This window comes from Chiloscyllium plagiosum, chromosome 38 (assembly GCF_004010195.1).
Source record: "Chiloscyllium plagiosum isolate BGI_BamShark_2017 chromosome 38, ASM401019v2, whole genome shotgun sequence".
Lineage (NCBI taxonomy): Eukaryota > Metazoa > Chordata > Chondrichthyes > Orectolobiformes > Hemiscylliidae > Chiloscyllium > Chiloscyllium plagiosum.
This window is the reverse complement of record NC_057747.1, coordinates 16,223,212-16,247,754: the sequence shown is the minus strand read 5'-3', so window position 1 is coordinate 16,247,754 and position 24,543 is coordinate 16,223,212. Positions and strand designations below refer to the sequence as shown.

The 24,543-nt window shown below is 39.2% G+C and overlaps 1 protein-coding gene across 36 annotated transcripts in view; it reads left to right on the top strand.

The window, feature by feature from the left end:
• kcnma1a (potassium large conductance calcium-activated channel, subfamily M, alpha member 1a) overlaps positions 1 to 24,543 on the top strand; it is an 847,042-nt gene that overhangs the window by 588,604 nt on the left and 233,895 nt on the right. For 31 of the 36 annotated variants that reach the window (XM_043678944.1, XM_043678946.1, XM_043678948.1 and 28 more), the window contains 2 exons: positions 11,018 to 11,109; positions 21,919 to 22,029. In XM_043678944.1, the coding sequence (XP_043534879.1) occupies positions 11,018 to 11,109; positions 21,919 to 22,029 (203 nt within the window). Of the gene's footprint in view, positions 1 to 11,017; positions 11,110 to 11,194; positions 11,287 to 21,918; positions 22,030 to 24,543 lie in introns of all 36 variants that reach the window. The other 5 variants (XM_043678947.1, XM_043678945.1, XM_043678974.1 and 2 more) reach the window with 1 other exon arrangement.

The window sequence follows — 24,543 nt, the reverse complement described above, 5'->3', positions numbered from 1 at the left end:
GTTGTAGAAGGGGCCACTTCACCAGTAATTCGGCACACATGAGGAGAAACGTGTGGAAATAGTAACTGAGGAGGTGTGCAAGTAATTGATCTGAGAGAAAGCTGGAAGTCATGAAGTTGACTTGCCAATACATTACATGAAGTTATTTGAGTGCACTAAGCTGTCTTCTAGGTTTGGGGACATCTGTAATATGACTGCCTCACCTGCCTGACTATGCTGACTCACCCACAAGAATATGTGGAGACACCTTCGTGTCCTTGATCTGCTTTAACATAATCTGACCTCAGCTAGAGGGCCGAATTTCTGTCTCTGTGCCAAATAAGAGGGTGCACGGGTCAAAATCCTAAAAATGATTCACTGTGACGTATGTCTTCTCCCTCCTAGTTCCACTGCCACCCCACTCCCTAATCAATCCCTCCAATTCCCTGACCCCTCACGTACAAAAAGCGGTTTCCAGACCAGAAAATTTTCACAACTCCTATTTCCTGTACCATAAGCAAGAATTCAACCTCCATTTATAGGAAACTCTGCCATTAAATTTTGTAAAACCCTGGATCTTATGCTAGGAGAAAGTGAGGACTGCAGATACTGGAGATCAGAGTCGAGAGTATGGTGCTGAAAAAGAACAGCAGGTCAGGCAGCATCTGAGTAGCAGGAGAATCGACGTTTCGGACAAACGTCCGTCATCAGGAATGTCCTGATGAAGGGCTTATGCCCGAAACGTCGATGCTCCTGCTTCTTGGATGTTGCCTCACCTGCTGTGCTTTTCCAGCGCCACACTCTCGACCTTGGATCTTGTGCTGCCTTGGCAAACAAGTTGATTAATTTGTCTCCTAACACTGAGAGAGTTGTGGTTGATGTGTAAGGCAGTTGTGGAAAAATGTAGTGAGGTCATGGATTTCACTGATGTAAAGTTTAGGATAGTGGTGAGAAATTTGGTTTTTTAGCTGGGTACTGCAAGATCTATTGAGGAAGTTGCACATCGATGGCACAGTAACTTAACTCAGAATGCAGCTTGTTTGAATCTTGGGGCAGCTGCTGAATGTTTCTTATCGGACTGTAGGTAAGGCATCCTGCCACTTGTTATTGCTCACTCCTTTCTGAATTGGTTCTGTGGCAATGCTGCTATGTAAAGACTTGTACAAAGGACTGCAGAATGTTGTAATGATGATTGTTTTCCTACCTATACTGTAAGATTCCCTACCACCACCACCTTACCCCTTTACTTGATCAATATTAGCATCCTGACAATCTGTTTCATCAAGTTATCGGATCTCAGCAACCCATGTCCAAGGATGTCTCAGTGGGATCATGGCCATTATAGGTAAAGCTAGTCTAACTAGGCCTCCCTGTAGTTATCCATTTATCATTGCAGGACCTTGAAGTAAGGCTGCTTTCTCATTAGAGAGAGAGAGTAATGAATGGTGGTGGTTTAACCTGAGGGTCACTACACCTCAGGATAGCGTTGAGAAGGAGAATCCTTCATGGTAATCTCAGCCAGTGCAGGAATTAAACCATGCTGTTGATGTTACTCTGCATTACAGACCAGCTAACTGACCACTCCCTCCTCCCAAAATTTAGTGTTAATGTAGATTTCTCTAAAGCAAAGGTGAATGGGAGAGTGTCTAATCCCTCAAATATAGAGCAGCTACATGGACACAAATTCCAACCCTTTCCTGTTCAAAATTAAATGACATTAAAAGCAAAGTATTGTCATGCATACACCACCAATAAAACCTAATACTGTGGGGAATCAGACCAGATGGTAAAAGTGCAGGGCTCTTTCGTGTTGGCTGGTTTCCATGGAGAAATTACTGAATTCTGTGGCCTGAGCAAACAATGTACCTATTACCTGCAGGATGCATTTATTCACTGCTGGTTGTGAGATTTAACAAGTACCGCCTGCTGTTGTTTGGAAAGATCCAGGGATGTAAACATTGAAGGCAGTAGTTAACTTGACAGCCATTGTGAATTGCCCCATCCTCAGTATAGCTTCAATATTTGGTTGAAGGAGATGTCTCTGTCTCACTGTCTCACAAGTGATTTCTTCATTTCCAGCTGCAGATCTTCTCATGTATTCAAACCATGTATATTGCCTTGATTGCAACACCCACCATAATAACAGGCCCATCATCTACAGTGAAGGTGTAAAGACAGCTTCAAAATTTCCAGAATCTGCAGATAGTTGAGGATGTCCAATTGAGTCTATTTTGGCAAAAGCAAATACTGAAATCCAGAATAAAAACAGAAAATTCTGGAAGCACTCAGCAGGTTGGGTAGCATTTGTGTAGAGAGAAACAGAGTTATCGTTTTGAGCTGATGCTCTTTCATTTACACGTTTAAATTATATTTAGGCTCTGGCCAATTCTCTTGGAAACATCCCATGAGGGAGGGAGGTGGATTTTACAAAGATTTGATTAATTTCAGTCCCAAAAGTGAAAAGAATAACAAAATGGAGCAATCATTGGACTTGCTTAAAATTATTTGTTACAGTTAGGATGCACTTCAATCAAATTACCTAATGTAGCTGTAGGGCCCACCAACAAGCTGCCATTTAATAAGCAATTGCAATTCTCCTTAGAGCATGAGAGCACACTTTTGGACAATTGGCTAAACTATTTGGCATTTGGGCTTCCTTAGCTTAATACATTTTAGACACATAGGACTTCAGAACCACAAGCACTTTCTGACCACGGAAGATGCAGTTGCTCTTGATTCCAAGAATGTAACTCGCCCATCCCCAATGTGCAGCTGTACTATTAGCCATCCACTCGATTGGCCCTGTAAAAATCACAACTGGTACAAGTGTTCTGGTGCTGATTACATTTCCACTGTTTTGACAGAAGAAGAGGCCTTTATTTTTACCTATTCCTTGGCAGGTTTGCAAACAGTTTCTGGGCAACATAGAGGCAAAGCAGTGGGGGTTCATTGAATTATGTTTTGTGACTGAGGAAGATTAGGACCATTAATGTTCGCACCCCACTGTCCTTGCCATATGTTGACTCTGCAAAGGCAGCCAGAGCTATTCATCCCCAGGGTGTTTTAATGCTTAAACTGTATGTTATCAGGCATTTTCTTCTAAGTGCTTCTCTTGGAATGGAATTATGTGATGGTCTTTTTAAGATTTAAGGCAAACAGGCTCTCAAAAACAGGGAACAACGAAATTTACTGTGTGCTAAAATTATTGATAAATACCAATATAATTATAAGAAGTGAACAATTAATTTATAACTTTAATACCTGAAGTATTATTTGAGATTGTACTATAATTTATCAATTGGAACATGGCAGGCGGCAGACAGTGGCTTTGTTAATGTAACAATAGCCTCATTTGCAACGTTGTGAAGCATCTAACTATAAAGTAAAACATCACAGTAATTCCAAATGTTACATTTAAAATATTGCGGTTTCACAGAAAACAACTTAGTCGTGAAGGGGGGGAAATAACATGTTGACTCATTAGTAAGTTGGTTCAAAGGCAACTCTACCCTCTTGGAGACTTTTAGAAAAATATTATTTTTTGTAATATAATTGACTGCAAAGCAAGCCCCTCAGCCTATTTTGTGCAGCTGTGCTGTAAAACAGTCCAGTATGTTGAAAGACTGTATTTTATTCAACAGCAGGGGATGCCATTAATTCTTTCTCATGCAGTTTTGCTGAGTGGATGTATTAAAGTTTAAGCATGCAAGCTGCCCACTGTTGAGATCAGTCAGTAAAGCAGACTTGCTAACTGGCAAATAGGCAGGGTATTCTGTAAATTGTTTAATATTTTGCTTCTTTATTCTGATATTAGATATATTTTGTTCTGCTGGAAAACCTATCTGTAGCAGCTGTAGACCTGCTGTCTTTTATGATAGGGTCTACCAAACACAATTGGCTTCCAATTAACTTCAGCAGGTATATATAGCAATCAGACTGTGCATCTTTAAAAAGATAAACTGATTACATTCAGCTCCAACCTAGCAGCAGAGTAATACCTTGTGTCTGAAATAACTTCACAAAGCCAATCTCCAGTCAACCATTTATTTACATGTGGAAAGTCAGGATGTCTGACATTCGTGCTTTACAAAGTTAGAAATCACACAACACCAGGTTATAGTCCAACAGGTTTAATTGGAAGCACCCTAACTTTCGGAGCGATGCACCTTCATCAGGTGATAGCTCCAAAAGCTAGTGTGCTTCCAGTTAAACCTGTTGGACTATAACCTGGTGTTGTGTGATTTTTAACTTTGTACACCCCAGTCCAACACCGGCATCTCCAAATCATTCTTGCTTTAGTTTGTCAATCAGGGCTCCCTGATTAGACCACATTAACAGCCCCAATCAAGCAACTCATATTCTGTGACGTCCGCTTGCCTGATCTTGTTATGATTACTACAGTGTCAGGGTCCTGGATTATAAAATAACATGCAAGATTGGCTGACAGGAGAAGATCAGCTAATCTATCTAGTCTTCGCAGCATCATGAACATCTTGAATGAACATGCCTTCCTTTCCACCCAGTGACCATGGAATCTCCTCCGAGATAGAGAATAAACAGAAAACCCCAGGCCCACCTGTGAAGAAAGCCTCTCTGATTCCCTGTGGTAACTGAAGTGCCACCAGGTTAATCCTTTGAGAATTAGGAGCAACATCTGTGGGTACAGACATGATCAACTGAATGGCCTCTTTCTGGATGTAAGTTTGCTCGAGCTGGAAGGTTCGTTTTCAGACGTCTGAAAACGAACCTTACAGCTCAGCGAGCAAACTGACATCCACGGCCTCTTTCTGTTGCAATTATTATATGGTTCTATGGATGTCACTGCAATATTTTACATTTAAAACATAACTCCAGAAAACTCCACTCCTATGTCTTAGTCCACCTACTTAAATACATATTATTGATGTCTTTTTTAATAATATGAATTAAACTGCTCCCCCTTTCTCTTGAAGTAAAGCTCCCTGACTCTACAAGTCTTAGCAATGTCTCATTACCCACCCCATCCATCTCAGGCAGCCTGTGTAGACAGTAAGACATCAATTAACCACCTCCCTTTGAGCTTACCATCAGTTGTGTAGTCACTAGGGGTCGAGAGGACACAGTGAGGGAAACAGACTACTCTGTATCCATTTTTATGCAATATTCTACTAATGGTAGGTACCCTATCTTGAAACTGGACAATTAAACAATTACAAATGTATTATCCACTATCTTGTGCAGTCTGCCACATATTTTATCAAAGTTTTGACTTGCAAGATTTGCATTCGCTATTCCTGCTGGATCCCTTGATTGCCTATCAGTAAGAGGTGAGAGGAGATGACACAGGATTTTATTGAAGAGTCAGTTATGAGCATTCACTACTTGAGGATTTTAAAAAAAGTGCATTTTAATGTTCATTAAGATGGGTGAATATCAATGTTGGAAATGGAACATTTTCCACTTTGAGCACCCTGGGTTGTCATTAAGCATTCCATACTTAGCTATATTATAGCCAGGTGTAACGTAAATCAAAGATATGTGTTGAGCTGTGAAATACGATTTATTTCCTATAACAGAATGACTTGACAACTCTCAGCTAACAATTGCAAATGAATTATGGTTACCAGCTGAGTGGGATATAGATCATATCCCACAGCTCATCATCTGCTTGTGTTGCTCATTTTAAGTAATTAAAAATCATAAAAGTTAGGCATAAATGTACATTTTACTTCCACTAAATTGCTGCTTATGCTGTGGAAAGCATCCAAAACCATCACATTTACTCGCCCTGTCCTGCTGTCTACTTTGGATTGTGACTTCATTTTCATGCAATGTAGAAATGACTTTATTGAGATGGCCTTACGATTTGACACTGCCATAGCATGAACCTTAGAAAAGAGCTGCAGGGCATCTCGCAACTGCTTTTTTTTAGCCTAAATGATGTTGCTGGGCTTAATACAATTCCTGTTCTGATTTAGGAGCAGTTCTGTTCAATACGATGGTATCCACACACCAAAATTGGCACTACTCCAGTCCATTTTACGCAGGGCCACATCCATCAGGCAGAGTGTCAAAAATCTACAGATCAATTTTGGGTATAATTCACTGTTGATTTCCACACTGAAATGTACACTTCTTCAAATATTTGCTTTTTTTTTTAATAGGGTAGAGTTGCCTTTAAATACGATAAAACAATACTGACATAATTAATGAATGCAAATTGTTTTTTTAATGTTGTGAGCGGGATTATATACAATCAAAATGTATTATTAATCTTCTGTGTTTTTAAAATGAGCTGGTGAAAATTAGTAAAATTTTAGCTGTTACTCATTTTAAAACCAGTTCTATGAGCAACTTTCAGTGACGTAGATAATGTAGAAAACATTTGTCCTGCTTTATGTGATAGTGCCAGGTTGCTGTTTTGAGCAGTTCTGTTTTATGTAATAGTTTTCCACATATGCCACTGACCATAATCCCTTTTGTGTGATTTGTTCCTCTTAATAAAGTGTATGTTTTAGATTTTTTTTAGTGCGGTTTCAGGAGCCCTGCCCTTCTGTGTCCTTCTCCAACTGCTAACAAACACATGATTATAGAATGCACTGTAGAGCCTGTACCCCTGGATGAGAATAAACCAAATGTATTAGTAACCATTGTTGACATGAACTCAGAAATTATTAGGGGTGATATTAATGGGTGAATGCTTTCATCATAGACATTGCCAGATACAATGTTGACGGCTTTGAAATGTACCCCAAAGGAAGGTTAGTATTCATTCACTGATGTTGATAGCAGTCATTGTTTGGGCTATGGAATCCAAAATCTTCAGCATCAATTAAGGTGTTCATTTATTTAGACAATGTATTTTAATTGCAAGACTGAGGCATTGAAATCCAGCTAGGTGATGATTCATTGGACCACAAGGTTAAGGAGCAGGAAAAGACTGTTTTGTCCTATGAAAAGGCTCTGCCATTCAATAAGATTGTGACTGAATTGGTTGTAGACTTAATTCCACTTTTCTGTCAGTCTCCCATTTCCCTTGACTCCCTTGTCTATCAAAAATCTGTTTAACCTTGAATAAATCCAATTCTCCACCTCCACTATTTTCTGGGGAAGAGAATTTGATAGACTAAAGATCATCCAAGAGAAATTTCTCCTGATCTCTATCTTAAAAGTGAGACCTTTTATTGAACTGTGTTCCCTAATTTGGGGGTTTCCTGCAAAGAGAAACACTCTCTCAGAATCCACCCTGTCAAGTCCTCTGTTTCGAGAAAGCCACCTTTTATTCTTCTAAACACCAATGGGTGAAGACACAACCTCTTCAATTTCTCTTCATAAGTCCTTCCTCCCAGGAATGAATAAAGTAAACTTTTTCTGAATTGGATTTAATGTAATTATATACCTTATCAAATAAAGAAACCAAAATTGTACACAGCAATCTAGTATACTCCAGAGACCTGTACACTGCTGTCAAATTTCCCTACTCTTCTATTCTACTCTCTTTGCAATAAATGCCAAACTTCTAATTGTCATTTGAAGTACCTGCAAAGTACTATTTGGTGATTTGTGTACAAGGACTCCCAAGTGTCTTTATACCTCCTAGTTCTGCAATATCTCTCCATTTAACTGGTATGCTTCTTTGTTTTCATACCAAACTGGACAAGTTCACATTTTCCCACTTCATGCTCCATCTGCCAAACTTTTGCCTACTCACTTAATCTGTCTATAACTCTTTGCAGCATCTATACCTTCTCTTCATTACATATTTCCTTACCTGTTTTGCTGTCATGAGTACCATACATTTAGCTGTCACACATTCAATCCCCATCTCCAAATCATTCGCTCCAGATCATTGATCTCAACTGTAATAGTGGAGGTCCGTGCACTGATCCCTGTGGCACGTCACTATTTACTGTTTGCTGAAAGCTGAAAATTACCCATTTCTTCCTTTCTGCTTCCTATTAGCTCATCAATCCTTTACCCATACTAATACCCCCTTATACCATGGGCTCTTATTTTTGCAATAACATTTAGTATGGGACCTTATGAGATGGCTTTCGGAAATCCAAGTATAGCACATTTACAGCTCTCCCTTTATCCACCTCGATTGCTACCTTTTCAAAGAACTGTAATCTATTAATTAAACGTGGTCTTGTTTTCGCCAAAACCATGTCAACTCTACCTAATCATGGTGTGATTTTCCAAGTATCCTGTTTTAACATCCTTAATAATAGAATCTAGCAATTTCTTTATGACTACTGTTAGGCTAGCTGACATACCGTTTGCACCATCCTGTCTCCCTCCTCCCTTCTACTGATGTGACATGAGCTATTTTCCAATCAGCTGCGACCATTCCAAAAGTTAATGAATTTTGGAAGATTAATAACCAATACCTGAACTATCTCTGCAGCCGCATTTTTTTTTAAAAAGACCCCAGATACATGCCAACTGTTACTGGGGACCTGTAAGATTTGAGATTTAATAGCTTCCCGCACCCTTTTCCTTGTGGTGGTGATTGTTTTAAGTTCTTCTCTCCCTTTTTCTTAATTTTCAAGTGACTTTGGGAAACTTTCTAAGCCTGCTGCATGAAGACAGACATAAAATAACTCTTCAACATCTCCTTCATGTTTTCCTTAACCAATTCCCCAGACTCAGTGTCTAAAGGACCATCAATAGCTTTAGTGTCTTATATAAATACTTGTCCAAATTCTTGCTATCTGTTTTATATTACTAGCTAACTTCCTCTGAGACTCTATGTTTGTTCTGCTATAATACGGTAGTTCCGTTCTCTTGTGTTATAAGAAAATCACTTAATAGCAACACCATTATAACCAAGAAAGAGTGATCCCAACTCATCAATTGTGTTAAAGTGAATTTGTGTTAATGAAACGCATGTTATAGCAGAACAGCCTGTTCTTTCTCCAACCTTTATTTAGTCATCCTTTGCTAGTCCTTAAACTCTGTCGATCTGCTGACCTACCTCTAGTCTTTGTAGAATTATACAACATTCCATTCAATTTGATCCTGTTCCTAACTTCCTTATTTAGCTAAAGATGGTGCAACCTTCTTAAAGAGCCTTTCTTCCTCATTGAGATCAATCTTTTCTGAGAATTATTCAATATCTCCTTTGAGAGTCTGCCATCGCATCTCCATTGTTGTACTTCTTAATCTAGTTTCCTATTGTAGTTACCTTTAATTAGGCTCAAAATGCAAGTCTTGGATCCATAATTCTCTCCTTCAAACTGCTGCACATCCTCATGAGGTACTGTTTTTAAAGTATTTCTTGTCATATGCAATTCAGTCACAACATACATGATATAGTAAATATTTATTAGCCACTTCTGGTCACTTCTAAAATAAATATTTCAGCAAACATCCTCTTCTTTAGGCAAGCCTTGGGACTGAGGATGGCTTGGTTCTACTCTAGCTGGTGGGTTCTCAGGTGGCTTTCTCCAATGGCTTGACCTTTCCCCTGTAGAACCCTCAGAAAGACATTGTCTTTCAAGGTCTTCAGTGCCTTCCTGAGTGAGGCTTTTGGACCATCACATACTTAGGGACTCCCATGAAGCAGTAGGGATGTTTGATCTTTTCAGGGATGCCGTTAGGACATCCTGAGAGAGTTTCTATTGCTCTCCTGGGAGTCCTCTGCAATGTCTAAGTTCCAAGTGGAGCAGTTTCTTCAGGAGACTTGTGTTAAGATATGTGTGGAATGCCCTACCCAGTGGAGCTGGTTTTGTGTGATTAGCACTTCAATGTCAGGAATGTTGGGAACACCTTTGTTGCTACCTGATTTGCAGGATCTTGCAAAGACATGGCTGGTGGTTTTGCTCCAGGGCTTTAGGATGGCTGCTGTCGAGTTGTCTAATTCACTAAGCATATTGGGAGTGACTACTGCCTTGTAAACCATGACCTTGATCTCAATTTAGACTTGTCTAGAGAAGCGGCCTTCACATTGACTCAGTCCTGATCTTAGTTAACTTCTGCACCAAAATAGACTTAAAATCACAAATATTCTGGTGTTTGAGGCCATGAGAGTAAAGTAATATCAATAATTAAGTGTTATCACATTGTCAGTGCTGACAAGCACATAACAAATCAGTGGTTCATCTAGGTTCCTATCTCCTAGCCTGATGGCCAAGTTGGTAGATGACCCATTTGATAGAACGAAGAGGTTGAGGAAGTCTTACATTTTATCTATTCTACCCAAACCGAGAACTGTGATAATGGTGCTGCTGTTACTCTCAGTACCTCTGGAACATGGGAGGGGGAGAACTAGCTGATCAGCATATAGTCACCCCATTTGAAAAAGCACATGTCATCTGAGAACAGAATCTGGCTTGACTATGATGCGTGACGATGGGACAGACTATTGGTACCTCGTGTAAAAGCTCACCTATGGAGACATCTGAAAATGAATCCCAACATAAATCATTCGGAAACTCATCCAGATACAGCTCTCAGATGCAACCTATCACAAGCGAAGTGTTTGTTGCACAAAACATGGCAGATAGAAATTTTCTCTTGATTGCTTTTGCATTTTTTTTCCTTCAATGTTGAATCTTGTGAGCAGACTTTTTGGATTTGTTTGGCTGTTACATGATCAGCTCTGTGTTTTTAAAACATTTTTATTTCTTTCAAAACATGATTTTGGTCCAATTATTTTCATTGAAAAATTTCCTAAAACTCACAAACTAAACTGGTGCAAGCTCTTCTGAGTCCCTGGCCTCATTTATTCATTTAGAGAACATAACTTATTTGTTACCTCTACTGTACTATTAGAAAAATATCTCTTTAGTAGCTGAAATATTTTCACAACTTTATTTCAAAAAGCTCCAATTTCTTTAGATTCCTAAGCACAAAAAAACCCTTCTTTTGTAAAAGCTTAGCCTTTTTGCTTTGTGAGTTCTAGTTTTAGCAGAGCTGAGATTTTCTTCACAGATCTGACTAATTCTTTTACAATTTCAGATCTTAAGAACATCTTCTGAACCTTAGAACACAGCATCCCATCCCCTCTTTGGCCTCTCTTTTTAGTCTATTCTTCTGTCTCCTATCTTCTTCTTAGGCCATGTTTGCGAGCTACGTCCCTGAAATCATAGAATTAATAGGAAACCGCAAGAAATATGGTGGTACCTATAGTGCGGTTAATGGAAGAAAGTAAGTATCCCATGGGCCTCTGCTGCCTCTATTGCAGTAGAATACTCTCTGCATGCCATTTTCTTTTTCTGTTTCATGCATGTAGGCAATGTTTGCTCGCTACGTACCAGAAATTGCTGCTCTCATCCTTAATCGGAAGAAATATGGAGGGACTTTTAATGCGACTCGAGGCAGAAAGTAAGTCGAACCAAACAAGGTGTGCTTGTGTGACCTCTGAACCCTTATTGGTGACCTCTGACCCACGGATCTAATAATTTGTTTGTGCTGTGATGTCAGATGTTACTGTTAGGATTGTCACACTGTCTTTGGAGTCCTAGGTTATGATAAGGCACATGTCACAGTTGTTAACTTTTATTTTGTTAGTACCTCAAACACGAATTCTTGTTGTTTTATTAGTCTGTGGACAAAGAAGAGTCTGAAGAAAAACATGGCAGCCAAACTCTTCTAGCTGCCTTGTTTTTGGTTTTCACCAAAGAAAGGATAATATTATAGTCTTTATTTTCATATTTACAATGTCATTTAAAATGATTTATTTCAAACCTTTTTAAAAAAAAATCTAAACTTGTAGTCAGTTCTTCCATTGCTCTGACATTTTCAACTACTTTATTTCCTGCGTGCAGCTTGTATTTTCCATGTTTCATTAAAGTCCATGTGACTCTTCCATGGAAACCATTTCATGAGAGCTTGCCAGAGGCTCATCTATCACCAGTGTTCAGTTCTGCAATACTGTGTGGTCTAAAGCCATGGCCTGATTTTCAGTCAAAGTCCCCTAAACCTCCCTTTCCTTCCACTCCCCCAAACTCTGAAGGCCTTAACTCCTAGCCCTTCCGATTCTAAATGCTTTTGGCTTGCTTTACAGTCTCTGTCAGCTGTCTGCTTGGCTGAGCAGGCGTTTTGCTTGGAGATAGTCATTGTTTGTTGCTTCTGCTAATTTTTGTCTTTGTGGAATCCCTCAGATTTTCAATCCCACCCTAAGTGAAACTCTGCTCTTTCATCAGCACACAAACTGCCTGGTGGAGATAAAATTTCATAAAACTGTCTTAATTTATGTGTGGTTTAAAATTTTTAAAGCCTTTAGTCACTTAGACTTTGCATCAGTGCTTATATAGCTGGGAAACACTGTGTGAAAGTCAGTATCCTTTGTTTTTCAGTCTCATTTGCCCATTAGCAGAAGAAGATTGACAATATGTTATGTTTGGCGAACATTTTGGTTTTCATTTGGAGCCTAATGTTGACAGAATGAGTTGTCAGAATCTTCAGAACCCCTGCCCAGTAGATAAGGAAGACCATGTGGTTGTAATTTACAGCCATGCAGCATCTTTAACCACAGCTGGCAAGTGTGGCTTCTGGCCTCAGCCATGATAGCTGGCTGGAGTTCTTGTCTTTCATATGAGTCAACTTTTTTTAGTCAAGAGGAAGTTGATGTGAAGTGACATTTTATAAACAACTTATTTTCCAACTTTCTAATTTTAACATATCAATGTAGCCCTCGACATAAACATTCATTTTGTACAGCAACAGAATGTCTAAATACCAATTAAGATAGCTTGCAGTTTGTTGGCTGTCACTATTCATAAGCAGTCTATGAAAAGAATTAGAACAAATAAAGCCTGCCATCAGATTATGAAGTTGCATTATGTGAATCCAATGCACCCAAGCAGGCAACCACTGGTGCAGACTGACACGCAAAGCAAAATGTACCACGGTTTCCTCTTTGATCATCTTTCTGAAACTTGCGTTCTTTAAGAAGCTTGATCACATTACAACCCTAACAGCACTTTCTGTGAGAACAATTATTCTTTTAATGCACAAATGCGATGACATGAGGATTAGAGCAGTAGACAGAGGTGTGGCTGAGTCTGGTGCTGATGCTGGAGCTGCTCTTAAACCTGTCAGCCCCTTGGGTTCTCTGTTGCATGGCTGCATTTGCACATTAATTCACCATAACCCTGGTTTATTCTCCTTGTGTTTTATGTCTTTTGGCTTTCTGTTGTGCTGTTTATTCCTTTCCTCTTTAATATGAATGATAATTGTGTTTGACTGCTGCCTGTTTCCAATAACATTTGTGCTCAGTCGGGTTGTCCGCTGAGAGTTTTAAGCTGGTTTTGCCTCTGAAAATGTAAACATTGAAGTATTTGTCAAATTGAAGCACTATGATAACTAAGGTCTGAGCAGTTACATAGTTGCTTCCCAAGCCCTGCTCCCATCTCAACAAAAATAAATAAATGGACTGCCAGATATCAGCCACATGTATGCATATTCTGAACAATGTCAGGCATTGGTTGTATCTCTCTTTCGCTCCCTTTCCAGAGATTTGGAAACATTGATGCCTATCTGCTGAAAAATTAGTAATTTCTGGAAGATTCCCACTCCTTACTATCACTACAGTATTTTCAGTACTGTACTCAAGAGATTAGAAAAAGATTCTCCACCACTACCAATATGCTACCCACTGCTTGCACAATGTTGACGCTTGCACGGTTAATCCAATTGTTGTCAGCTGTTCAGCTGTTAGGATGTGACATTAATGGCTGCCAATGGTAAGTGAGGATCATTCCTAAGTGCACCAATGCAAGCAGGGGACTTAGTGCATTGATTATGGAAATAACCCAATGTTCATTTTTCCATCTTCCCTTTTAGTTTGTCTTTCAGGTTTGGGATGAGTTGAATGAATATGTTAAACTTGTAGCAACCTGTAATCTGAAGCTGGTGCAAGTGAGAATCTTACTATCATTTGGAATTCATGAATTGCACTGCAACTTTGACCTGTGCAATGTCTAAGGTATAATATAGTTCATCACAAGATAGGAATGGTAGCAATATGCAAATGCCAGCTGAGCTTCCTGTGAATTAGCATTATTAAGGGCATAAAGTGACGTTTCTCAACGATGCCAGCTGTACCCTATCTCTGATCTCCCACTTCGCAGGATGAGGAAGTCCTGCAGCAGCTATAATGGAAGAGAGTAAAAATATCAAGAGTATTTTGCACTATTAAGTAGTCTTAACACCTAACATTGTAAAATGTCAGTTGTAATGTTAACATCTAATTCGGTGCAAAATGCTGTTGAGTACAAAAATCTGATGTAAACAAGGATTCTGATTCCACAATTTGTGTCAACAAGGTTTTTTTAAAGGTGTTCTTCATAGTTTAATGTAATTTCTTGTGCTCAAACATTAGTTTGGACTCTGTTCCAAATTAGCCTCTTCATATAATTATATCAAAAGTTAAGACTGAAACAGTGCTGCATTGTTACAAAAGAGGAATGAAGTTTAGGAGGCATCTACTTGGGATTAACGATCACTTGTTTCAGTCACTATTGCACCAAATGCTTTCCTCCTCCACAATAAGGTAAGGATACTTTCATTACTGTTTTACATCTTGGTCATGGATTTTTGTCTTGGAAGGTCTGTTTCCCTCTTATTCTGGTGATGGTGGATTTGTTTCTGAAATGGTGGCTGTCTGGGGAGGGAAGTCTCAGATAATTCATATTACTCCCAAATTCTTTGGATACTGAATTTGTGTGTGAAAGTATTGTATTTGCGCTTTTACAATCAATGTCAGACAATTTTAAAAAATATGTGCTGAAATCTGACAGTCCAGTTATGTATTTTAATCTTGCCAAGGTGTTTCAGGGCGTGTATTAAGTGTCTGGTGATGGGTACCTGTCTGAATCTTGCAGGGTATTTGCAGGTATCCATCAGATGGCTGGCAGTCTGGTGGTTGGAATATATCTGCTATCATTGCTATTTGTGAGTATGTCTTATGTGTCTGTTGTCTGGTGATGGGTATGTATCTGAGTCCTCTCAGAATATTTTTGTGTATGCATCATGTGTCCGGCAACCTGGTGGTGGGTGTATGTCAAACTCCTTGGTGATTTAGAAGAGACTTCTGGCCCTACGTTTCCTTCATTTTCCACCAAGCCCTGTCTGTGTTCTGCAGTTAGCATCCCAGTAGAACTTCCTGAGCCATTGAGACTCTGGAGTTAGTGCATAAGGCTGTACCTGTCACCTTTGTAGTACTGCCAGCAGCCTCTTTCAGTGTCTTGCCTTGAGCAACTGGTTCCTGCTGTTGCTGACAGGGTCCCAAAACTACACGCATTCAACCTCTTGTCATTTTTCCATTTATTTATAGAAGATAGTTAACATCCAAAATAATTATTCATGCAATCTGAAAAAAAAACTACGTTGATCTTTTCTATTCAGTTTATCTGTTCTGGTATTGATATTTAATTTCTAATGCTCAAGGACTCTGCAGCAGTTATAGAAATTGCTTACATGGGAGGTTCTGCACAGTGTGACTGGACATCAGATTGGTGTAGCAGCATAATTAGGCAAGGCACAAATCCCCATAAAACAAACTCCCCTTGTTAAAACATAGGTAGGTGGGTGGGAGGGAGAAAGAGTGATCATTTAATAGTTATTTTTACAACCAAATGTCTTCTATTTAATCCAAGGCTGAAGGTTTTGGCCATTCTGGAAATGATACTTGGGGTACCAAAAAAAATTTAAATGACAAGAAAAGATCCAAAGTACCAGCTAGTCTTTAATATTCATTTGATTGTACTTATCACTAAAACCTTTTCTTCTCTGTGAGGAGAGTAGTGTGGGGAGCTTGTCTGAAAAGCCAGATGTTTTTATTCTGGTTTGTAAACTACACATTCAACATGAGTTTACCAAAAGACGATTTTTTGTAAGGTTTTTATTAACAAAGAATTTAATTGATGTTGAATATTTCCCAAATTATCAATTACATCAATTGGGAGCTAATCTAATGATCTCATTAATTCAGATGTGCTGTAATTGTCTAATCAAAGTTGCACATTCTTCACCCAACATAATGTTGCTTAATGTTCTGTTAAATTAGTATTTTTTAAAAGTTTCTATACAAGTATAATTACTCCCCTTTAAAGACCCAGAGATTTTAATTAGTAATAAGACAAAATATTTTGCTTGCTTTTTATTTGATTGCTTGTGTTATCCCACCCCTCAGCAATTCTGTTATACCACTTTAAGAACTCATCCCTGGGTTTCAAAATAATCAACAATGCCATTTTTGTTGTTTAATAATTGCCTCCTCTCTCCCAGATTATGTCAAAGCCTTGTTTATCTTTAATCCACTCCCGGTCATTTATTGCATTCAATTATTTTTGGGCAATGATTGGAATTCTGTGCCTACATAATTTGTGAATTCTAATCTGTTATTTCAACATCTTAAATTTAATCATATTTGTTCTTAACTTTAATGAGCCTTCTGAGTAAGACACTGGTTCATTCCCAGTTGGAGCATTCTGTCAAATTCTGAACACCGAACTTTAGAAAGAACGTGAAGGCAGAAATTATGTAGAATGATGAGATATTACAGTTGCATCTATAGATTGGAGGAAGGTTGTTTTCCTCTGAGGGTAGAAGGGATTTGAAAGGTGGTTAAAATCCTGAAGTTGTTTGAATAGAGTAAGTAAGATTGAACTGTTTTCAGTGGCTCAAAGATTTAAAACCAAGGGAGCTAGATTTAAGGTGTTTCACAAAAGATCCAGAAGAAAAGCTTCTTAAACACCAAGTGGTTAGGATTTGCAATACATTTTCTGAAAACAGAATCAATAGTAGCCTTCAAAGGAACATGAGGAAAACATGTTATGGTATAGGAAAAGTGCAAGGGAGTGGGATTAACCAAATTGCTCTTAACATAGACTCAGTATGCCAGGTGGTCTCTTACTGAACGATTATTTTTTATGACTTTGCTAAACTTGTGGCTAGAGTGTAATAACTAGTCCTTCATAGTTATAGAGGAGAATATTAGCTAAACATCTCTCTCTTGATCTACCTAAAGTTTCCTGATAGGTTTGAACCGAGTGGATATTGCTTTTGAATCCTGCTCAGTTTTGATGTTCTTTGGTAAATATCACACCAAGACTTGCGCAGCTACATTATAAGACATGGTTCTTGACATGAGGGTTCACAGGACATGTGCCAACCAAACAATATCTTACATGGTGTTGACATTTTCACGAGTTTGGAACTAAAATGTGGCCAAAGTTTGATGGACTCAAAACATCATAGTATCTTCAAAGTGGTTTGAACAAAAAAAATCAAATTTTAGTCTTTCCTTTTCTGAGGATGTTAAATGTTTCTGGAGGTCCACAGGCTCAACAATCTTCTTTTACCTTTCTCAAGTGACTATTCTCTCAGAGATAGGCTCCACATTGATTTGCCACCAGTTGGTTTGGCAAAAGCGACTATCGCTGCCAATACTGATATTGCCTTCAGTAGACTTTGGTCAGGAGCGCCAATCATCCCTGATTTTCACCTCCCACATCCAGTAGTTTTTTTCACCAACTTATTGCCCCAACACTGGTGATAATGAAAATAGATATTTGACTCTGTTTCACTTTTACAGTGATTCTGATATTTCCTCTCTCTCTATTTTCGCCCAGTTTTCTGTTTGTCCTTGTCTTCTGCTAATAGAATTAGAATCCTTACAATGTGAAAACAGGGCCTTCGGCCCAACAAATCCACATCAACCCTCCAGAGAGTAACCCACCCAGACCCATTTCCCTACCGTATATTTGCCCCTGACTAATACGGGGAGAAAGTGAGGTCTGCAGATGCTGGAGATCAAAGTTGAAACTTTATTGCTGGAACAGCACAGCAGGTCAGGCAGCATCCAGGGAACAGGAGATTCGACGTTTCGGGCACAGGCCCTTCTTCAGGAATCCCATTCCTGAAGAAGGGCCTGTGCCCGAAACGTCGAATCTCCTGTTCCCTGGATGCTGCCTGACCTGCTGTGCTGTTCCAGCAATAAAGTTTCACCCCTGACTAATACACCTAGCCTACACAACCCTGAACACTGTAGGAAATTTAACATGGCCTATTCACCTAACCTGCACATCTTTGGATTGTGGGAGGAAACCGGAGCACCCAGAGAAAATCCATGCAGACACAGGGGAGAATGTAAAAATTACACACAGTCGCCCGAGGCTGGAATCAAACTCGGGTCCCTAGCGCTGTGAGGTAGCAGTGTTAACCACTGAGCCACTGTGCCTCCCTAGTTCACTCAGTATGGAGTGGAACAACACAAGACCTCCTGGTCCATATGATTATAACTGAGCTGTTTTAATCAGTACTTTTGTTGAAGCAGCAAGTGTTGTCAACACCCCTTGAGTTCCTCTACTGAATTCCGAGGAAGATTAAAAATTTGTTATAATGGCATAACCTGTGAGGTACGATCAGTTCATATGTACTGTTATGTCAGATCACTTTCCTCATACAATCAGCCCCAGTAATTTCTCAGGAAGGGTGCCCAGAGGTATGAGCAATACTCAGTTTGAATTAAAATAATTAAGACAGAAGAAAAATACTACCAGCCTTTCCTCTCCACTCCACAGTATGATTCATACTGTTGGCAAAACTCCATTTAGCCACATTGTCTGCTTAAAATTCTCTAATGCTGTATTTACTTCACAGCGCTGTCAGAGTATGAGGTAAATCGGCCAACATTGCTGCCTCTGTAGGAGGCTAGAAGTCACATGAAGATGTGATTGATTACCCCACCCCCACCTTCAGAGACTGCCGTAGCAACTAGAACTGGAAAAGGTTGCTCAGTCAGTCGGCCGCCATTATCCTGGCTGGATCAACTCAGATGTGGTTTCAGGACTTTGCTGCAGAATGAAAGTCAGAAAGGCAAGTTGCAAGTTACAATCTGCAAGCAAATGCGGACATGGTAACCACAGCTGTTTGTCTTTTGCCACTAGTGATGTTGAATCTGCCATACAAAATGAATGGGCAAATTGCCACAGCCAAGTCTATTATAGAATTACTACTTGAAGTAGCTCTGCAATATAAATGAGGACAAACTGAACAAAACAAACACATAAAGGCACTGACATATGAAATACATCCAAGTATACACATGCTCTCTTTTTCCATAATTACAAATGATTCTTTGGAGAAATAATCGCTTTTGTTTCACTTCTTCTTCGCTTTACCTCCTCCAAGCACATCTGCAACTCTTCACATTGTCCTTTCCAGTTTTCTTTCAAGCTAAGAATCTTATTTTAAATTGAAATGCTCCCATGAGATCCTAATCACATAATGTTCTTCAAACCCGCCAAGAGCAGTCTGGAAGAAGCATCTGTCCTTCACTGGTGGGTTTAACTCGTGTTTTAGAGCACAACGATAGCTTCTTTCATAGATAATTATACTCCACGTACCAGTTCCTTCGTCAACATCTGTAAAATTTAACATTAAAAGCCAAAGTTAAATATATTTTAATAGGCAACTCAAGAAAGAAATGTCTTGGTTTTTATAAAGTGTCTTTCATAATCTCAGTCAGGACTTCCCAAAACACTGCAATTAGTCAATAATTTTTGAAATGCAGTCACTGTTTAAAGATACAATCCATGGTAAATACTTTTTCAGAAAGTACGTTGGAGATGAGAGAAGGAAAAAAAATTGCAAATGGATATCTGAAAGAAAAATATGAAATGTAGGACATTCAGTATTTGAAAGTGAAAGCGACTTAGAAATCCTGAATGTCTACATCATTTGTTTGCCTTTTCTTTCCAGATGCTGACTGATATATGTTTTGAACATCGTCTGCTCAGAGTGCTCTCTCTCTCTGTCAATACATTATGTCAGAGAACGTGAGGTCTCTGGAATCAATGGTATATCCAGTTACCCAATCTGTACTGAGTAAAACACTGAACAGTCCTGCACCTTTAACTGCGCAAGAGATCAACAAATTAATGGATAAAGTTGTCTTTATTAAAAGTGCAAAGCAGCTACTGCACATGTTTTCCATGACTGTTGGAGCCCATTGCATATTTGTTTTAAAATTCTAGGTTAATTACTTAAAATTCTAGGTTATTTTCTGACCAAGTTTGAAGAAATATCCCTGAAGAGCAGCACAACAATGGCAATCGCTGCCATTAATGCTTCAGCCTGATTTATTCTACATTTTGCAATAGTCTACGAGTATTATTTTAGTGTAGAATGACTATAAATGTAGCCATCAATTAAAAACAATTCCCCACCTCCCACCCTTTCAGCATTTATGTGCATACAGTGGAATGAGGATTCTGGGATGTTTACATAGTGTCGATGTATTTCTTATAATTTCCATTATTTATGACTTCCAACAGTCACCCAGCTTTTCAATTGATTGGATATTGTCAACACTTCCCAACTTTTCTAGTCAACAATAAATAAAATTCATATTTGAGCCCAATCTTATTTTCTTCCTCTGCTGAGGGTAGATCCACAGGCATCGCCACCCCTCCAGTACCTCATCTAACCATGACAATCGGGATTGTGAGAAGTTCTTGTGAATTGGTATATTGAGTATATGGAGGGTTTTATTGGAGTTAGTTTGTAAAGTGGCTCATTGGAGTTCGAAAGGATTAATTAATTTGTGAAGGTCTTTATTGGGTCAGTCTGTAGATGTGTGACGAGATCTATTGGTTTTGTCAAGGTATTTATTGGAGCAGAAATTGCGCATATAAAGGGTGCATCAAAACTTAGTTCTATTTGTCAATCAACTTAAATGACTATCAGCTCTTATACAACATGTCTTGCCAAAAAAGTCACTCTCAACTCTGCTTTGAAATTGTCTATGCTGGGAGCTGTCTAATTGCTGTACACCCATCTGTACCTCTGCTTGTCTGGCACTAAATCTACCATGTCACCTCAATAACTCTTCACTGCCCTGTTAGATTTTTATCAGACTTGACAATTGATTTCCACTCATCAGTCTCAACACATGATAGAAAACCTTACACAACACTCAAATCATAAAGCACTAAGATTAATCTTATTGCTGCAATATTCATAGACTATGTATTCCACTTGTATCACATTTCAAACTTTTTAAAATCTTTTCCTTAAGGCAGCAATGAAAGAAGACATGAATTCATCAGGGGCTCATGGGTCCTTGTTTGATACACTATGAAACCAGATATTAAAGGGGCACCCTATAGTTTTGGTCTTTGGACACACTCTTCGTTCCTTGCTGCAGGTTATGTGTTTCTGTGACTAATTCTTTCTTACATTTGATTGTACTCAGGGCATAAATTTGAATTTACTTTGGCAGCCACAAACCTTTCCCTGTGGCAAATGATTATTTGAGAGACATTAAAACCGAGCACTAAATTATCACTAAGGTATTTTAAAGCCCAACTGTCTATTCTCTGTTCTTCCTGTTTACTATGCCCTCTTTCTCTTTCATTCTTCCAAGGACCAGTTGTTTTTAGGTAAAATATTTCGTAATCTCCAAACTTCCACTGCTTTCAAATAGTGTGCAGATCTAGAGTTGTTGGCCAGTCTTGTGGAAATGGCAGAGGATAATCTTTTGTTGTTGATGTCAGTGCAAGAGAACAGATCTGGGTTCACAGCATTGTCTTTGCCGGTCTCAGAATTGCCACTGCTCCAGATTGGGATTTGACTAGTTGTGCGTTTGCCAAATCAGATGTTTGTTTACATGTCATTTCCATTACCTCATGTGGGTTTGATCAAGAGTAAAGCAAGATCTAGTACTGAGCTATCTAGAGCGGATTAGGTAGAGGGAGAAAAGTTTAGAAATCTTGTTGGGATTTGATCTATTTGATGAATTTGTGCTCCCCTCTCTTAGATGGACACAGGATTCTTAAAAAGTCCATGAGCATTTCTTGCTTCTTCACAGACAGAAGCCCACCACCTCCTGTCACAACACCACCATTTTGTCTTCCTAATCTATTTGGTGAAATAATAAGACTGCATTAACGTAAGAATCTTTGACCGTAGCTCTAGTTTTGACCTGGTCTACTTTCACTTTAACAGGCATATAGTTGTGTGTGGACACATCACACTGGAGAGTGTCTCCAATTTTTTAAAGGACTTCTTGCACAAGGACAGGGATGATGTGAACGTTGAAATAGTCTTTCTACACAAGTAAGTAAAGTTTTGATTTGCTTTGGTGCAGAAATGCCACAATTGTTTGCAATATTCTGTGCTTGTGCCCAGATTTTGCCCTGTCCAAAGCTTAATACTGGAAGAAAGAAAAAGCATGTGTGAACTTATTTGTGTTGCCACCTGTGACATGGGGGTTAGAGAGGAACTGCCCCCTTTGCCATTGCACCAGCGCAGAGTGTAATCATATGTTGTGTTCTTGTCCATCTTCAAAAAAAACATTGTCTGGAAGGTTCAACTTCTGGTGACTGGCAATTAGAAGTAAGGCAATTCAATTGGTGGCTTTATAAATATCGCCCGTGCACAATAAAGTTTTCAGCTAACCCTGGTAATGGTCAGAGAATCATCCCTGGGTTTGGGTGGAAGAAAGTCAACCACAATCTGCCAGCTTGATTATTTCCCCATAGCTGCTCTTGGAAAGTGTAATTGTGTGGCAACTGATGACATGCCTTAGCCATACTCATTGTTCTGGCTCACGTGAACAATGTAACTGCTTACTCCTGATCCGTTCCATACTCAGCTTCTATGCAGTGTAAGTTTTTGAGAAAATTGGAAAAACAAAGGAAATGCTGACGTACCTATGATTTTCCACAATCATTCTGCATACTTTTAAGGATTGCATTAATAAACATCAATATGGTTTGGAAGAGCTTGCCAACCACTGAAATTCCACCTATTTCCCAATTCATTGTCCTTTTAATACATCATGGAAGAGCTTGTGGGGAAAATATCCCTGTAAATGTGATACTAAAATCAGAAGATGCTGGCAAAATGCAACCCTCAAAATGGCAAAGGATGAGGTGATTTGTCAATAAACAGTCCGTGCCAAAACACTAAATCCACGATGAGGCTAAAGTTGCACTCATAGATCCAAGGTGATGTGGTCATTTGTAGCACTGCTGCTATCTCAGTGGAGATCAGCTGATTTAGCACAGCCTAACCATTATACTGAAGATTCTGAGACCCTATCCCTGAGCCATTGTTAACATGAAGCCCATTTAAACAAAGGTCTCCTGTTTGTGTGATATCATAAATACCAGATCTCCTAACTCTGAGAGCTCCTCTCATCTGCAGTGTTTTAAGATCTCCACACTCCTTCAATTCAACATCATGCACATCTTCAGCACTTTTCCCTTCACCATTGACACACGGGGCTCCAAGATCTGAAAGTCCCTTGGCAGGCTTTTCCATCTCTACTTTAGGATACACCTCAAAATCTATCTCTTTGACAAACGTTTGGTTACCTGTCTTAGTATCCACTTAAAAAGCTTGGTGTCAAAATGTGTTGGTAATCACTCCCATGAAATTAAAATTCACACAACACCAGGTTATAGTCCAACAGGTTTAGTCTAACCCATGAAATGCCTTTGATGTTATGCATTACAAGTTGATGTTGAAAAAGACATGGGGAGTGGTAAGCTAAAGTGTGTCTATTGGAATAAAACATCTTTTTAAATAAGATCGCTGCTTTATCTCATTTTAGAAATGATGGTAAATAGATTAGCATGACTAGCTTTGGCTGGACTACTGTGAGCTATATTATTGATAGCAGTGATGATTTGATTCATTGCCTGTGGTTCCAGTCTTCTGTTCTCTGGATTAGCACATCAGCAGGGGAGCTGAACAATTCACTCACTTCACCCCAGCAGCATCTGTAGCTGCTGATTTTCCTAAGCTGGTTGTAGATCGTAATAATGTAAAATGATCCCAGGAGCTCCATCAAAGGCTGTGCAAGACTAAGCAGTGAGTAAGTAAGCCACGCAGACGAGAAACATCAGAGGCCAACTCTCTTTCTACCAAACCCCTCTTCCCAGCGGCCTATCCTGCTGAGTGAGCTTATCATGCCCATGCTCACGACCTGGCTTTCATCCAACTTGGATCAGGTAGAGACAGTTCAATCCAGGTAACTCCCTGAGTGGTGAACACTTGGAAATTTTGTACCTGTGACCATTGAGTAGCAACAGAATCTGATTTGGTTATGGTACACTTAAAAGAAGAATAGTCCATAAACACTTGCTGTTCAACTGACATGTTAATGGTGGCTTTTTGGCATTAATGGAGCCATACATGCCCCAAAAGTCAATGCCTTTCAGGAAGAAGTGGGAAGGGGATAGTTATTGCATAAGTAAGGGTTTCTTTTAGTTTTCGCATAGGAAGGTGCTTTTGAACCATACCAGGTTCCAGCATTTGCACACTTCAAGCCCATAATTCGAGAAACTATTTTTAAAATCTCATTTCCTAGAAAGGACTTGTCTACTCTGTCAATCTGACGTAGCCTGATTGAGGACCGATTCTAATTATTTTCAACATTCCTTAATAAATGAGTAATACTCTGTAATTTTTCATGGAGCCAGTAGATGGCACTAACTCAGTTCCCCTTTGGATCTGACTGAAAGTGGTCAGAGGATTTAGAAATCTAGATATTCCTTTTCCTTACTCATTCGAGCGTATGGGTTAGGAGCAGGAGTAGGCCATCTGGCCCCTCGAGCCTGTTTT